The sequence below is a fragment of the Danio rerio genome, chromosome 5 (genome assembly GCF_052040795.2).
Source record: "Danio rerio strain M-AB ecotype USA chromosome 5, GRCz13ab, whole genome shotgun sequence".
NCBI lineage: Eukaryota > Metazoa > Chordata > Actinopteri > Cypriniformes > Danionidae > Danio > Danio rerio.
In genome coordinates, this window is record NC_141025.1 from 44,291,815 (window position 1) to 44,308,667 (window position 16,853).

General features: G+C 35.5%; 3 protein-coding genes and 1 long non-coding RNA gene across 7 annotated transcripts in view; 2 read left to right on the forward strand and 2 right to left on the reverse strand.

Moving 5' to 3' along the window:
* The window catches only part of rufy3 (RUN and FYVE domain containing 3), an 881,807-nt gene that overhangs the window by 521,340 nt on the left and 343,614 nt on the right, over nt 1-16,853 (forward strand). The window lies entirely within an intron of this gene.
* The window catches only part of LOC148679708 (uncharacterized), an 890,299-nt gene that overhangs the window by 126,675 nt on the left and 746,771 nt on the right, over nt 1-16,853 (reverse strand). The gene's annotated exons all lie outside the window — the stretch shown is intronic.
* On the reverse strand, nt 38-7,659 carry LOC147844126 (serine/threonine-protein kinase pim-3). Of its 4 annotated transcripts, XM_087254057.1 has the most exons (9): nt 6,856-7,170; nt 5,749-5,793; nt 5,249-5,506; nt 5,049-5,131; nt 4,885-4,935; nt 4,440-4,812; nt 4,136-4,315; nt 3,968-4,063; nt 3,685-3,870 (listed from the first exon to the last, which is right to left on the reverse strand). In XM_087254057.1, the coding sequence occupies exons 2-8, from the start codon at nt 5,762-5,764 to the stop codon at nt 3,972-3,974; spliced, it is 1,053 nt and encodes a 350-aa protein (XP_087110183.1). In that variant the 5' UTR covers nt 5,765-5,793; nt 6,856-7,170; the 3' UTR covers nt 3,685-3,870; nt 3,968-3,971. The 4 variants fall into 4 exon arrangements, with proteins under 4 accessions (XP_087110186.1, XP_087110184.1, XP_087110185.1 ...); XM_087254060.1 differs by lacking the exons at nt 3,685-3,870; nt 3,968-4,063; nt 6,856-7,170 and adding exons at nt 38-225; nt 2,220-2,307 and having other exon boundaries at nt 5,749-6,039; XM_087254058.1 differs by lacking the exons at nt 3,685-3,870; nt 3,968-4,063; nt 6,856-7,170 and adding exons at nt 1,096-2,307; nt 7,362-7,659.
* Nucleotides 6,555-10,373, forward strand: LOC147844127 (uncharacterized). The gene is made up of 5 exons (XM_087254089.1): nt 6,555-6,693; nt 6,803-6,907; nt 9,450-9,605; nt 9,676-9,713; nt 9,860-10,373. Exons 1-5 carry the CDS (start codon nt 6,645-6,647, stop codon nt 9,983-9,985), a joined length of 474 nt encoding a protein of 157 aa, XP_087110215.1. The 5' UTR covers nt 6,555-6,644; the 3' UTR covers nt 9,986-10,373.

The following is a 16,853-nucleotide window of genomic DNA, read 5'->3' on the forward strand; positions in this document are numbered from 1 at the left end:
TGAATGTAGTTAAAAATTATTTATAAAGTGAATAATATGATTAATAATATGATTCATTTATTATATTGATATACATTTTTTATATTAAATTATCCCTGGGTCATAAAGGATTCTGCTTGCAGCCTACAGTACATCAGCTTTCAGGCTCAGTGCTGTGTTTCTTCTTCTTCTTCTTGGTCTTTACTGACGCTCCTGGTGCAGTGATGTTGCAGTTGCTGTGAAAAGCTAGGCGAGAACACAAACCACAAGTGTTTTTATTCAGGCATGCAACAGACTGAATGTCCTAAAACTGTTTGTGGTCAAGCTGGTGATCTTGCATGCTCAATACACACATCAATGCATGAGATAAACTGTGGTTAGAAAAAAACAGAAATAAGAAAAGTAAGAAAATATTTAGTGCACGCTGCAGCTGTAAATGTTGCTTTTAATATTTTCATGACTTGGAATTGATGAGAAACTGAAGATGCAAAAGTCTGATTTATTAAAATACGTGCCATGAATCAGAGACAGTGTAAACAGCACACAACTGAGGTCTGATTTATTTAAAGAAGAGCAGAGCAATGCAACATGTACGAGTGCAACATTCAACATTTAAACCAAATTGTAATAATCATTCAACAAAATTTCCTTTCATAAAGCAAATCCATCTGCTGTATTTCCTATTATCTTTTAATTTCTACATTAGACCTTCTTTAGTTGTTGAGAAATGACAGTATCCTGTTCACTGATCAGACACTTATAATGAATTTAATGTGAGAAGAGAGTTTAGTGTGGAGTAAATTCAGCACAATGGACAGCTCCCTGCAGTGCTGAACTGACTGAACCACATCTGCAGGAGGAAATGCTACAGAGATGTTTAATTACTGCTGAATAATTACTGAACAATATTGAATATTGAAAATCTAACCCATCAGTAGTGATTACTAATTAAACATTTATTTTATATATAAATTAAGATAAAAGGCGATTACATAAAAAACCTGTTGGGCTTATTCGCTCTAAGACATGCTTTGATAATCATATTTCTTTTAAAGTAATACGGTTTTGTCAATGTTAATAAAAGGAAACACCGAGTTTGTATAATCATTTCTTTTTGTAATTGAACACTCACTTTACAGCTCTTCATCTCTCAGAAAACTCCCTCATTAAACCAATAGTTGCCCTCGCGCACATTAATCAATACACAAGACTAAAGAAAGCCTAATGGAAAATCTGTGCTTTGTGACAATGATCTAAGAGATCTTATCAGATCAGTGAAGTTTATTTTTCAGTTTGGCTGAAGTGAAAACAGTTTTTGATAAAAACAAACAAAAAATTAAGCACATTATTATTAGCCCTGTAAGATTTTTATTTATTTTTTATTTTTTGGCTACAGAACCAAACACTGTTGTCCTATGATTTGCCTAAATTAAACTAACTTTAGTTAACCTAATTAACCCAGTTAAGCCTTTAAACTGCACTTTAAGCTGAATACTAGTGTCTTGTAAAATAACTATTAAAATATTGTGTCATGAGTTATTAGAGATTATTTATTTAACATATTATGTTTAAAAATGTGTTGCAAAAGATATTTTCTCAATTAAACCGTGCTGGGGAATTATTTAATCATTCATTACACTCAGAATAATTTATTTCAAGTGTTTATTTCAGTTCATTTTGATGATTATGGATTACAGCTAATATTAGTGTCAATTATAGTTTATCTCTTCATAATATAGCTGTGCTTTAATGATAAGTTTACATGTTTACCTAAAGTTTTATTATTTTAATATTATTTGAATGAATTTTATCGATAATTAATGCAAAGTCCTGCAAATAATTAAGCAACACAATCCTGCAGCCATAGTCCGACTTCAAATACAGAAATAATGTATATTTAATAAAGTATATTAGTAAAATAAGTGTTTATAATTAGTTTTTAAAGTGTATCTTAGTTTCTAATAATACTTTAAATTAAATTAACAGCAAATTCATTATATTTTGTAAAACGATGATTTATAGTGTATTTAATATTAGAATCTTTAACTTCTGATTTTCCAACCACTTTTAGCAAATTCATCCGTGTTAAACTCATATTTTTCATTATTGTGTGTAATCAGTAAAGATAAAATAAAATGAATATAATAACTAAATATATATTCACTTTAATAATGGCCTGTTGTTCATTTTAGAGCAAGAGTCTCCTTGTGCTGAACGGTTTAACAGCACCTCCACATCACCTGCATCAGAGTGTGTTTTCTGCTGGAATCTGCTGTTCGGTGTGTGTTCGGTGTGTGTTCTCCTCTTCTCCATCTGCGTCTACTGCCTCTGTCAGAAGAAAACTACAGGTCATCAGCTATTCGTAAAAAATGTATATCTCAAATTATAAAATGTAAATTATTCTTATCTTTTGTTAAGTTTCTGTAGGTTCTGGGGCTGAGAACAGACATGTTGAGGTACAGTATGAGCACATTTTGAGAATAATTTTAATATATATTATTCGCAATAGTTTAGCAGCAACATAAATTACATCAATATAATATAATATATTTATTTGTTTATTTATTTGTTTCTTATTTTAATTAAATATATTCTGTTTCAGGCTGGTGATGAAGTGTGTTATGCTTCATTAGACATGCCTTCCACACAGCAACAAAGGCAGAGGAATGAAAGAGCTCAGAGTTCAGACTTCAGTATTTATTCTAATGTCAGAACCAGCAGAATGTAAAGTAGAGTAAACTAAAGTCATTGTTCTTTAGTAGAAATATGATTCAAAAGAGTGTTAATGACAATGTTCTGGCATCTGCATCCTATTTTCATTGATTCTAATATTGTAAGTTTTTAATGATTAAAAATGTAAATACATTTAAGAAAGGTTAAATGTTTTTTTCAGAATATTTGACTTGCAGTCTCAGAAAGGACTCAGTGTTGTTTCTGGGTCTCTCAGTTTAATATAATTTAAGCCAATCACATGAGTGCATATGCAGTAGTACTCCCAGCTAAAACTGAAGTTCTTAAACTCTTTTCATGCCACAAAACAAACATCTCCCTGCTACAACAACAGAAATGTAGAATGCAAATGTACATCTAACAGAGCTCTGAACATTCCTAATATTAAAAAAACAAAAAACTAGGTCTTAGATCATCAGATGTGTACACCATTTCAGAGGTTTTACTGCTACTGTGGGCAAATTACCACAACAACTCCACCAAAACTTATATATTATAGATCTATAAGATCATTTAATGGAATAACAACCAAAACAATATTTCATCACACCTTTAGCCTCAGTCAGTAGAGCTGCAATCTTCATTTTAAAACCATTATGAAAACCTCCATTAAGAGGACTTAAATGGATAGTTCACCCCAAAATAACAATTCTGTATCATTAACTCCCTTTCACTTGCTCCAAACCTGTTTGAGTTTCTTTATTCTGTTCAATACAAAAGAAGATATTTTGAAGAAAGCTGAAAAGCTGTACCCATTGACTTGTTTGTTTTTGCTACTATGAAAGTCAACGGTTACAGGTTTTCAGCTTCTTCAAAACATTTTATTTTGTGCAAAACAGAAAACAAGAAACTCTTAAAGATTTGAAACCGCTTGAGTTTGAGTAAACAGTGAGTAAATCTGGATTTCTGTGTGAACTCTCCCTTTATTTGAGCTCTCTCCAGTCACTCTAGGAAGACACTACACCTGGATTATTTGTCTAAATAATACGTTTATTATTAAAATCCCTATTAACATTAAAGTCATCTGAAGCGGTGGCTTAGTGCAGGTAAAGGGGCCCCGGCCCTGGGTGAGTCGGCCATTAGTTAGTGAGGTGCCCACTCCTCATTCTGCAGGTGATCAGGAAGCAGTTCTCTGCACTTCCTGTGTGACTCCTGCTCACCCTACACAAATCATTAAGATCATTAATCCAGACTGACCCTAACAACACAATCAAAGCCATGAGTGCGTCACTCAGATAAGTGTCAAGTCACTGGCCACCTGTTCACTGTAACCAGGGATGGCGCTCAATATCGTCCAAACTGGGCCGATCAGCCGCCGCTGGACTGAGACACCAGCCAATCAGCTGACGGCACTCTGATACACACAACACCGTGTTCAGAAACACAGAGCAACACACTTCTGCTGATCTCTCAGTGAGTCTCTTACCTGTTGACAGAGTTATGGGGAAGGTCAGTTTGCTCCTGGACGTGACCCTCAGTGAGCCTCCGAAGGGGAAACGGTTGCACAGGATGTTGAAGAGGGTCACTCCCACTGACCACACCGTAGCTGGACCCGCATGGTAGCGCTGTCTGCAGAACCACTCAGGTGGAGCGTATTGAATCGTTCCTGAGAGACACAAGGAGACACAAACACCCGTTCAAAACACTCCAGCACACACAAATTCCCTTTGGTGGATCATCAAAAGCTCACAAACATCCACAGAGTGTTTCCTTCTGCAACACAAACCCACCTGCGAAGTATTTGTAGGCCGAGCGCTTGAGCAGATCTCCACAGCCGAAGTCCAGCAGCTTGATGTCCTGGGACTCTGTGGAGATCAGCAGGTTCTCTGGCTTGACGTCCCGGTGCAGGACTCCGCGGCTCTCGCAGTGTTTCAGAGCCGCGATCAGCTGCACCAGCACTTTCTTGGCCAGACCCTCATCCAGACAGCCGTTCTCCTCACAGAAGCTCTGGAGGTCTTGGCAGGGATCCGGACGCTCCAGGATCAGGATGTAGCGTCTGGGACGGTCAAACCAGTCTAGCAGCTGCAGGACGTTGGGGCAGGCAGGAGCTGAATTGACGCGGGTCATCAGTGCCACCTCCAGCGGCAGCCGACCCTGACCTTCCTGCAGGACAAACGATTGGATTCAGAACCCAATGAAACATCAAACACAACAACAGGTTCACACTGAACTCACAACTCTCAGTCTCCTCTGTGTCCGCTCTTTAGACACATACTTGATGGCGACCTGTAGACAGATAAAGCATAATAAATCACACCTGCCTGATCCTCACACATCACATTTACTGAGATCAGGATTTCTAAAGGCTGTTTGAATGAAGAGCGGAGAAAACGACTTACTGGCAGTCCATCAGACCTGCGCATCCCAGCAAACACAGAGCCAAATCCACCGTCTCCCAGCAGTGGGCCCTTTGCATACGCGTCTGCAACACAGAGGAGCAGTAGAAATGTGTGTTCAAAGAAAACATGCAGCAGTAGAGAAAACTGTAAAAGAGCATTACTGAAACATCATCATCACTTCTTCAAAAAGCCATTCTGACCTCTGCGAGAGCGTTTGAGAGCTCTTCTAGATGAGGTGGACGGACGTTCATCTTCTGGTGTTTGCTGGCTGCCGCTCTGCCGCTTCCTCTTCCTGTTACCCTGATCTGTGGACACAGATTTGGCCAACAGGGAAGGCAGAGGTGCGAGAAATCCATCAAGCTCTTGGCTCACGGTCTGGGTTTCACCATCACCATCATGTGTCCTGACGTCCTGAACAGCTGCCTGGATGAAAGCAGAACTCCTGGATCTGGAGCGGCCTGAGACAACGACAACAACAACAACAACATATCACGTTTATTATAAGATTATAAGAATTAATCAACAATTAACTTTAGTAGCTGCATCTACAGAGAATAAAAGACATCTGATCACTTATATCGGGGAACAGTTGTGTTGAAATGGGTTCATTTGTACCAGTTTATTTACATCACATTTCCCCAAACATTACACAACATCATATCATGATTGATCATAAACAAATAAAAACTAAAACACTCACTGCGGTTTTCACCCATCTGACAAACTCCTCCAAACTCCAGCAAACCTGAAAACAAGAACAAAGATCAAATATCAATAAAAATGTCAATAAAAACAAGATCAAAATCAAAATAAACACAACAAAAGAGCAACAAAACGTGTCAAAAGGAATAATTTCAGCTCTGAGCGTCGATCTCCTTGTAAAATAAAAGTCTTCTGTCAGAAATTCTCTGGTCTCCTTGAAGAATCGCAGTATCAGCACAGTAATCCTCAGCAAATGTCTCAGAAATTCGCCTCTCCTCAATCAACAGATAGCGACGAGTCTCGGTGTTTATATATGGAGTCAAATCATACCACGCGTTGCTATAGCAACCACAATTTGAATCGCCAATCTGAATCACGTGAGTAAACGATTCATCTCATCTCAACATATAAATAATAAATAATTAATAATAATAATAATAAACATAGTTAAAATAATAATAATAATAATAATAATGAAGTTTAAATCAATTAATTTATAATTCACGAAACTTCAATTCAATTCAATTCAGCTTTATTTGTATAGCGCTTTTACAATGTAGATTGTGTCAAAGCAGCTTCACATAAATGGTCATGTAATAATAATGTAGAAACTGTAATAATAATGCTAAATGAGCAAGATTGGTTTGACAAGGTTTGACTTTGTAAAATGTACAGCTATTTAGGAATTAATTAAATTAAAATAATAAAATTAACTCATATATTTTCTATTAGTGGCCCAAGCAATGTAAGTGCATGCTGTTTAATTACACGTACAGTGCTAACTGCTCACGTAGATATTAGGAATATAAGTTAAAAAAAGTTTATTATTGTAAATAATAGAAAGTAAATTAAATCGTTCACAATTTCTATGTCTATGCCTATATTTTACAGTCTATGGTCTACGCACGATTTCAGATCACATGGCCGTTTGTATCATCATCTGGTAGGCTACATGGTTCAGTCATATTTATGTACTTTTCATTTGCTCTTGTTTTCAGATTTAATATTATTAAGTTTTATTAATGTTTTCGTTATTTTGGATGTATGTGAAGGCTTTTTAAGGGACTTTGTGTTCACTCAACGGCTAGAAAGCACAAAAGTTCACCTGCCGAATGAGTTCCCGCGTCTGACCACAAGATGGCGTCCACAGCAGAAAGGTGCAAGTTTATAAATACATTATTTCTGTTTGTATGAATCTAAATAGCTGTTTTCATCACTAATATACAGCTTTCAATAAGCTAAATTACTGTCACAAGGTCTGTAATGACAATTAGCTTGTACATTTGCTAGAATTTTCCTAACCGATCTAGCCTTGTTCATTTATATTAAAACAAAAAAAGATTGTATTAAATTCAGAAAAACATCTCTCGTTTGTCATTACGTTTGATGATTTGATGTGATTTGAGCTTCTGAACTTCTGTTAAGGGTGCAAAGTCTGCCTTGAAGCGGCCTGATTTTATACACCAGTTTACAGTAGTAAAAATATATCAAAGTTAATTAAAGTAAACATACTAAAGGTAAACAGGTTTCTATTTTTTGAATGTAGTTAAAAATTATTTATAAAGTGAATAATATGATTAATAATATGATTCATTTATTATATTGATATACATTTTTTATATTAAATTATCCCTGGGTCATAAAGGATTCTGCTTGCAGCCTACAGTACATCAGCTTTCAGGCTCAGTGCTGTGTTTCTTCTTCTTCTTCTTGGTCTTTACTGACGCTCCTGGTGCAGTGATGTTGCAGTTGCTGTGAAAAGCTAGGCGAGAACACAAACCACAAGTGTTTTTATTCAGGCATGCAACAGACTGAATGTCCTAAAACTGTTTGTGGTCAAGCTGGTGATCTTGCATGCTCAATACACACATCAATGCATGAGATAAACTGTGGTTAGAAAAAAACAGAAATAAGAAAAGTAAGAAAATATTTAGTGCACGCTGCAGCTGTAAATGTTGCTTTTAATATTTTCATGACTTGGAATTGATGAGAAACTGAAGATGCAAAAGTCTGATTTATTAAAATACGTGCCATGAATCAGAGACAGTGTAAACAGCACACAACTGAGGTTTGATTTATTTAAAGAAGAGCAGAGCAATGCAACATGTACGAGTGCAACATTCAACATTTAAACCAAATTGTAATAATCATTCAACAAAATTTCCTTTCATAAAGCAAATCCATCTGCTGTATTTCCTATTATCTTTTAATTTCTACATTAGACCTTCTTTAGTTGTTGAGAAATGACAGTATCCTGTTCACTGATCAGACACTTATAATGAATTTAATGTGAGAAGAGAGTTTAGTGTGGAGTAAATTCAGCACAATGGACAGCTCCCTGCAGTGCTGAACTGACTGAACCACATCTGCAGGAGGAAATGCTACAGAGATGTTTAATTACTGCTGAATAATTACTGAACAATATTGAATATTGAAAATCTAACCCATCAGTAGTGATTACTAATTAAACATTTATTTTATATATAAATTAAGATAAAAGGCGATTACATAAAAAACCTGTTGGGCTTATTCGCTCTAAGACATGCTTTGATAATCATATTTCTTTTAAAGTAATACGGTTTTGTCAATGTTAATAAAAGGAAACACTGAGTTTGTATAATCATTTCTTTTTGTAATTGAACACTCACTTTACAGCTCTTCATCTCTCAGAAAACTCCCTCATTAAACCAATAGTTGCCCTCGCGCACATTAATCAATACACAAGACTAAAGAAAGCCTAATGGAAAATCTGTGCTTTGTGACAATGATCTAAGAGATCTTATCAGATCAGTGAAGTTTATTTTTCAGTTTGGCTGAAGTGAAAACAGTTTTTGATAAAAACAAACAAAAAATTAAGCACATTATTATTAGCCCTGTAAGATTTTTTTTTTTTTTGGCTACAGAACCAAACACTGTTGTCCTATGATTTGCCTAAATTAAACTAACTTTAGTTAACCTAATTAACCCAGTTAAGCCTTTAAACTGCACTTTAAGCTGAATACTAGTGTCTTGTAAAATAACTATTAAAATATTGTGTCATGAGTTATTAGAGATTATTTATTTAACATATTATGTTTAAAAATGTGTTGCAAAAGATATTTTCTCAATTAAACCGTGCTGGGGAATTATTTAATCATTCATTACACTCAGAATAATTTATTTCTAGTGTTTATTTCAGTTCATTTTGATGATTATGGATTACAGCTAATATTAGTGTTAATTATAGTTTATCTCTTCATAATATAGCTGTGCTTTAATGATAAGTTTACATGTTTACCTAAAGTTTTATTATTTTAATATTATTTGAATGAATTTTATCGATAATTAATGCAAAGTCCTGCAAATAATTAAGCAACACAATCCTGCAGCCATAGTCCGACTTCAAATACAGAAATAATGTATATTTAATAAAGTATATTAGTAAAATAAGTGTTTATAATTAGTTTTTAAAGTGTATCTTAGTTTCTAATAATACTTTAAATTAAATTAACAGCAAATTCATTATATTTTGTAAAACGATGATTTATAGTGTATTTAATATTAGAATCTTTAACTTCTGATTTTCCAACCACTTTTAGCAAATTCATCCGTGTTAAACTCATATTTTTCATTATTGTGTGTAATCAGTAAAGATAAAATAAAATGAATATAATAACTAAATATATATTCACTTTAATAATGGCCTGTTGTTCATTTTAGAGCAAGAGTCTCCTTGTGCTGAACGGTTTAACAGCACCTCCACATCACCTGCATCAGAGTGTGTTTTCTGCTGGAATCTGCTGTTCGGTGTGTGTTCGGTGTGTGTTCTCCTCTTCTCCATCTGCGTCTACTGCCTCTGTCAGAAGAAAACTACAGGTCATCAGCTATTCGTAAAAAATGTATATCTCAAATTATAAAATGTAAATTATTCTTATCTTTTGTTAAGTTTCTGTAGGTTCTGGGGCTGAGAACAGACATGTTGAGGTACAGTATGAGCACATTTTGAGAATAATTTTAATATATATTATTCGCAATAGTTTAGCAGCAACATAAATTACATCAATATAATATAATATATTTATTTGTTTATTTATTTGTTTCTTATTTTAATTAAATATATTCTGTTTCAGGCTGGTGATGAAGTGTGTTATGCTTCATTAGACATGCCTTCCACACAGCAACAAAGGCAGAGGAATGAAAGAGCTCAGAGTTCAGACTTCAGTATTTATTCTAATGTCAGAACCAGCAGAATGTAAAGTAGAGTAAACTAAAGTCATTGTTCTTTAGTAGAAATATGATTCAAAAGAGTGTTAATGACAATGTTCTGGCATCTGCATCCTATTTTCATTGATTCTAATATTGTAAGTTTTTAATGATTAAAAATGTAAATACATTTAAGAAAGGTTAAATGTTTTTTTCAGAATATTTGACTTGCAGTCTCAGAAAGGACTCAGTGTTGTTTCTGGGTCTCTCAGTTTAATATAATTTAAGCCAATCACATGAGTGCATATGCAGTAGTACTCCCAGCTAAAACTGAAGTTCTTAAACTCTTTTCATGCCACAAAACAAACATCTCCCTGCTACAACAACAGAAATGTAGAATGCAAATGTACATCTAACAGAGCTCTGAACATTCCTAATATTAAAAAAACAAAAAACTAGGTCTTAGATCATCAGATGTGTACACCATTTCAGAGGTTTTACTGCTACTGTGGGCAAATTACCACAACAACTCCACCAAAACTTATATATTATAGATCTATAAGATCATTTAATGGAATAACAACCAAAACAATATTTCATCACACCTTTAGCCTCAGTCAGTAGAGCTGCAATCTTCATTTTAAAACCATTATGAAAACCTCCATTAAGAGGACTTAAATGGATAGTTCACCCCAAAATAACAATTCTGTATCATTAACTCCCTTTCACTTGCTCCAAACCTGTTTGAGTTTCTTTATTCTGTTCAATACAAAAGAAGATATTTTGAAGAAAGCTGAAAAGCTGTACCCATTGACTTGTTTGTTTTTGCTACTATGAAAGTCAACGGTTACAGGTTTTCAGCTTCTTCAAAACATTTTATTTTGTGCAAAACAGAAAACAAGAAACTCTTAAAGATTTGAAACCGCTTGAGTTTGAGTAAACAGTGAGTAAATCTGGATTTCTGTGTGAACTCTCCCTTTATTTGAGCTCTCTCCAGTCACTCTAGGAAGACACTACACCTGGATTATTTGTCTAAATAATACGTTTATTATTAAAATCCCTATTAACATTAAAGTCATCTGAAGCGGTGGCTTAGTGCAGGTAAAGGGGCCCCGGCCCTGGGTGAGTCGGCCATTAGTTAGTGAGGTGCCCACTCCTCATTCTGCAGGTGATCAGGAAGCAGTTCTCTGCACTTCCTGTGTGACTCCTGCTCACCCTACACAAATCATTAAGATCATTAATCCAGACTGACCCTAACAACACAATCAAAGCCATGAGTGCGTCACTCAGATAAGTGTCAAGTCACTGGCCACCTGTTCACTGTAACCAGGGATGGCGCTCAATATCGTCCAAACTGGGCCGATCAGCCGCCGCTGGACTGAGACACCAGCCAATCAGCTGACGGCACTCTGATACACACAACACCGTGTTCAGAAACACAGAGCAACACACTTCTGCTGATCTCTCAGTGAGTCTCTTACCTGTTGACAGAGTTATGGGGAAGGTCAGTTTGCTCCTGGACGTGACCCTCAGTGAGCCTCCGAAGGGGAAACGGTTGCACAGGATGTTGAAGAGGGTCACTCCCACTGACCACACCGTAGCTGGACCCGCATGGTAGCGCTGTCTGCAGAACCACTCAGGTGGAGCGTATTGAATCGTTCCTGAGAGACACAAGGAGACACAAACACCCGTTCAAAACACTCCAGCACACACAAATTCCCTTTGGTGGATCATCAAAAGCTCACAAACATCCACAGAGTGTTTCCTTCTGCAACACAAACCCACCTGCGAAGTATTTGTAGGCCGAGCGCTTGAGCAGATCTCCACAGCCGAAGTCCAGCAGCTTGATGTCCTGGGACTCTGTGGAGATCAGCAGGTTCTCTGGCTTGACGTCCCGGTGCAGGACTCCGCGGCTCTCGCAGTGTTTCAGAGCCGCGATCAGCTGCACCAGCACTTTCTTGGCCAGACCCTCATCCAGACAGCCGTTCTCCTCACAGAAGCTCTGGAGGTCTTGGCAGGGATCCGGACGCTCCAGGATCAGGATGTAGCGTCTGGGACGGTCAAACCAGTCTAGCAGCTGCAGGACGTTGGGGCAGGCAGGAGCTGAATTGACGCGGGTCATCAGTGCCACCTCCAGCGGCAGCCGACCCTGACCTTCCTGCAGGACAAACGATTGGATTCAGAACCCAATGAAACATCAAACACAACAACAGGTTCACACTGAACTCACAACTCTCAGTCTCCTCTGTGTCCGCTCTTTAGACACATACTTGATGGCGACATGTAGACAGATAAAGCATAATAAATCACACCTGCCTGATCCTCACACATCACATTTACTGAGATCAGGATTTCTAAAGGCTGTTTGAATGAAGAGCGGAGAAAACGACTTACTGGCAGTCCATCAGACCTGCGCATCCCAGCAAACACAGAGCCAAATCCACCGTCTCCCAGCAGTGGGCCCTTTGCATACGCGTCTGCAACACAGAGGAGCAGTAGAAATGTGTGTTCAAAGAAAACATGCAGCAGTAGAGAAAACTGTAAAAGAGCATTACTGAAACATCATCATCACTTCTTCAAAAAGCCATTCTGACCTCTGCGAGAGCGTTTGAGAGCTCTTCTAGATGAGGTGGACGGACGTTCATCTTCTGGTGTTTGCTGGCTGCCGCTCTGCCGCTTCCTCTTCCTGTTACCCTGATCTGTGGACACAGATTTGGCCAACAGGGAAGGCAGAGGTGCGAGAAATCCATCAAGCTCTTGGCTCACGGTCTGGGTTTCACCATCACCATCATGTGTCCTGACGTCCTGAACAGCTGCCTGGATGAAAGCAGAACTCCTGGATCTGGAGCGGCCTGAGACAACGACAACAACAACAACAACATATCACGTTTATTATAAGATTATAAGAATTAATCAACAATTAACTTTAGTAGCTGCATCTACAGAGAATAAAAGACATCTGATCACTTATATCGGGGAACAGTTGTGTTGAAATGGGTTCATTTGTACCAGTTTATTTACATCACATTTCCCCAAACATTACACAACATCATATCATGATTGATCATAAACAAATAAAAACTAAAACACTCACTGCGGTTTTCACCCATCTGACAAACTCCTCCAAACTCCAGCAAACCTGAAAACAAGAACAAAGATCAAATATCAATAAAAATGTCAATAAAAACAAGATCAAAATCAAAATAAACACAACAAAAGAGCAACAAAACGTGTCAAAAGGAATAATTTCAGCTCTGAGCGTCGATCTCCTTGTAAAATAAAAGTCTTCTGTCAGAAATTCTCTGGTCTCCTTGAAGAATCGCAGTATCAGCACAGTAATCCTCAGCAAATGTCTCAGAAATTCGCCTCTCCTCAATCAACAGATAGCGGCGAGTCTCGGTGTTTATATATGGAGTCAAATCATACCACGCGTTGCTATAGCAACCACAATTTGAATCGCCAATCTGAATCACGTGAGTAAACGATTCATCTCATCTCAACATATAAATAATAAATAATTAATAATAATAATAAACATAGTTAAAATAATAATAATAATAATAATAATAATAATGAAGTTTAAATCAATTAATTTATAATTCACGAAACTTCAATTCAATTCAATTCAGCTTTATTTGTATAGCGCTTTTACAATGTAGATTGTGTCAAAGCAGCTTCACATAAATGGTCATGTAATAATAATGTAGAAACTGTAATAATAATGCTAAATGAGCAAGATTGGTTTGACAAGGTTTGACTTTGTAAAATGTACAGCTATTTAGGAATTAATTAAATTAAAATAATAAAATTAACTCATATATTTTCTATTAGTGGCCCAAGCAATGTAAGTGCATGCTGTTTAATTACACGTACAGTGCTAACTGCTCACGTAGATATTAGGAATATAAGTTAAAAAAAGTTTATTATTGTAAATAATAGAAAGTAAATTAAATCGTTCACAATTTCTATGTCTATGCCTATATTTTACAGTCTATGGTCTACGCACGATTTCAGATCACATGGCCGTTTGTATCATCATCTGGTAGGCTACATGGTTCAGTCATATTTATGTACTTTTCATTTGCTCTTGTTTTCAGATTTAATATTATTAAGTTTTATTAATGTTTTCGTTATTTTGGATGTATGTGAAGGCTTTTTAAGGGACTTTGTGTTCACTCAACGGCTAGAAAGCCCAAAAGTTCACCTGCCGAATGAGTTCCCGCGTCTGACCACAAGATGGCGTCCACAGCAGAAAGGTGCAAGTTTATAAATACATTATTTCTGTTTGTATGAATCTAAATAGCTGTTTTCATCACTAATATACAGCTTTCAATAAGCTAAATTACTGTCACAAGGTCTGTAATGACAATTAGCTTGTACATTTGCTAGAATTTTCCTAACCGATCTAGCCTTGTTCATTTATATTAAAACAAAAAAAGATTGTATTAAATTCAGAAAAACATCTCTCGTTTGTCATTACGTTTGATGATTTGATGTGATTTGAGCTTCTGAACTTCTGTTAAGGGTGCAAAGTCTGCCTTGAAGCGGCCTGATTTTATACACCAGTTTACAGTAGTAAAAATATATCAAAGTTAATTAAAGTAAACATATTAAAGGTAAACAGGTTTCTATTTTTTGAATGTAGTTAAAAATTATTTATAAAGTGAATAATATGATTAATAATATGATTCATTTATTATATTGATATACATTTTTTATATTAAATTATCCCTGGGTCATAAAGGATTCTGCTTGCAGCCTACAGTACATCAGCTTTCAGGCTCAGTGCTGTGTTTCTTCTTCTTCTTCTTGGTCTTTACTGACGCTCCTGGTGCAGTGATGTTGCAGTTGCTGTGAAAAGCTAGGCGAGAACACAAACCACAAGTGTTTTTATTCAGGCATGCAACAGACTGAATGTCCTAAAACTGTTTGTGGTCAAGCTGGTGATCTTGCATGCTCAATACACACATCAATGCATGAGATAAACTGTGGTTAGAAAAAAACAGAAATAAGAAAAGTAAGAAAATATTTAGTGCACGCTGCAGCTGTAAATGTTGCTTTTAATATTTTCATGACTTGGAATTGATGAGAAACTGAAGATGCAAAAGTCTGATTTATTAAAATACGTGCCATGAATCAGAGACAGTGTAAACAGCACACAACTGAGGTCTGATTTATTTAAAGAAGAGCAGAGCAATGCAACATGTACGAGTGCAACATTCAACATTTAAACCAAATTGTAATAATCATTCAACAAAATTTCCTTTCATAAAGCAAATCCATCTGCTGTATTTCCTATTATCTTTTAATTTCTACATTAGACCTTCTTTAGTTGTTGAGAAATGACAGTATCCTGTTCACTGATCAGACACTTATAATGAATTTAATGTGAGAAGAGAGTTTAGTGTGGAGTAAATTCAGCACAATGGACAGCTCCCTGCAGTGCTGAACTGACTGAACCACATCTGCAGGAGGAAATGCTACAGAGATGTTTAATTACTGCTGAATAATTACTGAACAATATTGAATATTGAAAATCTAACCCATCAGTAGTGATTACTAATTAAACATTTATTTTATATATAAATTAAGATAAAAGGCGATTACATAAAAAACCTGTTGGGCTTATTCGCTCTAAGACATGCTTTGATAATCATATTTCTTTTAAAGTAATACGGTTTTGTCAATGTTAATAAAAGGAAACACTGAGTTTGTATAATCATTTCTTTTTGTAATTGAACACTCACTTTACAGCTCTTCATCTCTCAGAAAACTCCCTCATTAAACCAATAGTTGCCCTCGCGCACATTAATCAATACACAAGACTAAAGAAAGCCTAATGGAAAATCTGTGCTTTGTGACAATGATCTAAGAGATCTTATCAGATCAGTGAAGTTTATTTTTCAGTTTGGCTGAAGTGAAAACAGTTTTTGATAAAAACAAACAAAAAATTAAGCACATTATTATTAGCCCTGTAAGATTTTTATTTATTTTTTATTTTTTGGCTACAGAACCAAACACTGTTGTCCTATGATTTGCCTAAATTAAACTAACTTTAGTTAACCTAATTAACCCAGTTAAGCCTTTAAACTGCACTTTAAGCTGAATACTAGTGTCTTGTAAAATAACTATTAAAATATTGTGTCATGAGTTATTAGAGATTATTTATTTAACATATTATGTTTAAAAATGTGTTGCAAAAGATATTTTCTCAATTAAACCGTGCTGGGGAATTATTTAATCATTCATTACACTCAGAATAATTTATTTCAAGTGTTTATTTCAGTTCATTTTGATGATTATGGATTACAGCTAATATTAGTGTCAATTATAGTTTATCTCTTCATAATATAGCTGTGCTTTAATGATAAGTTTACATGTTTACCTAAAGTTTTATTATTTTAATATTATTTGAATGAATTTTATCGATAATTAATGCAAAGTCCTGCAAATAATTAAGCAACACAATCCTGCAGCCATAGTCCGACTTCAAATACAGAAATAATGTATATTTAATAAAGTATATTAGTAAAATAAGTGTTTATAATTAGTTTTTAAAGTGTATCTTAGTTTCTAATAATACTTTAAATTAAATTAACAGCAAATTCATTATATTTTGTAAAACGATGATTTATAGTGTATTTAATATTAGAATCTTTAACTTCTGATTTTCCAACCACTTTTAGCAAATTCATCCGTGTTAAACTCATATTTTTCATTATTGTGTGTAATCAGTAAAGATAAAATAAAATGAATATAATAACTAAATATATATTCACTTTAATAATGGCCTGTTGTTCATTTTAGAGCAAGAGTCTCCTTGTGCTGAACGGTTTAACAGCACCTCCACATCACCTGCATCAGAGTGTGTTTTCTGCTGGAATCTGCTGTTCGGTGTGTGTTCGGTGTGTGTTCTCCTCT

Coding starts and splice junctions, on each gene's coding strand:
- LOC147844127 (XM_087254089.1), top strand. CDS start 6,645: ATGGTCTACGCACGATTTCAGATCACATGGCCGTTTGTATCATCATCT. Junction 6,908..9,449: donor ATGGCGTCCACAGCAGAAAG/GTGCAAGTTTAT, acceptor TGTTCATTTTAG/AGCAAGAGTCTCCTTGTGCT. Junction 9,714..9,859: donor CTGAGAACAGACATGTTGAG/GTACAGTATGAG, acceptor ATTCTGTTTCAG/GCTGGTGATGAAGTGTGTTA.
- LOC147844126 (XM_087254057.1), bottom strand. Junction 4,936..5,048: donor GCAGGTCTGATGGACTGCCA/GTAAGTCGTTTT, acceptor ATCTGTCTACAG/GTCGCCATCAAGTATGTGTC. Junction 4,064..4,135: donor CCCCATAACTCTGTCAACAG/GTAAGAGACTCA, acceptor TGTGTGTATCAG/AGTGCCGTCAGCTGATTGGC.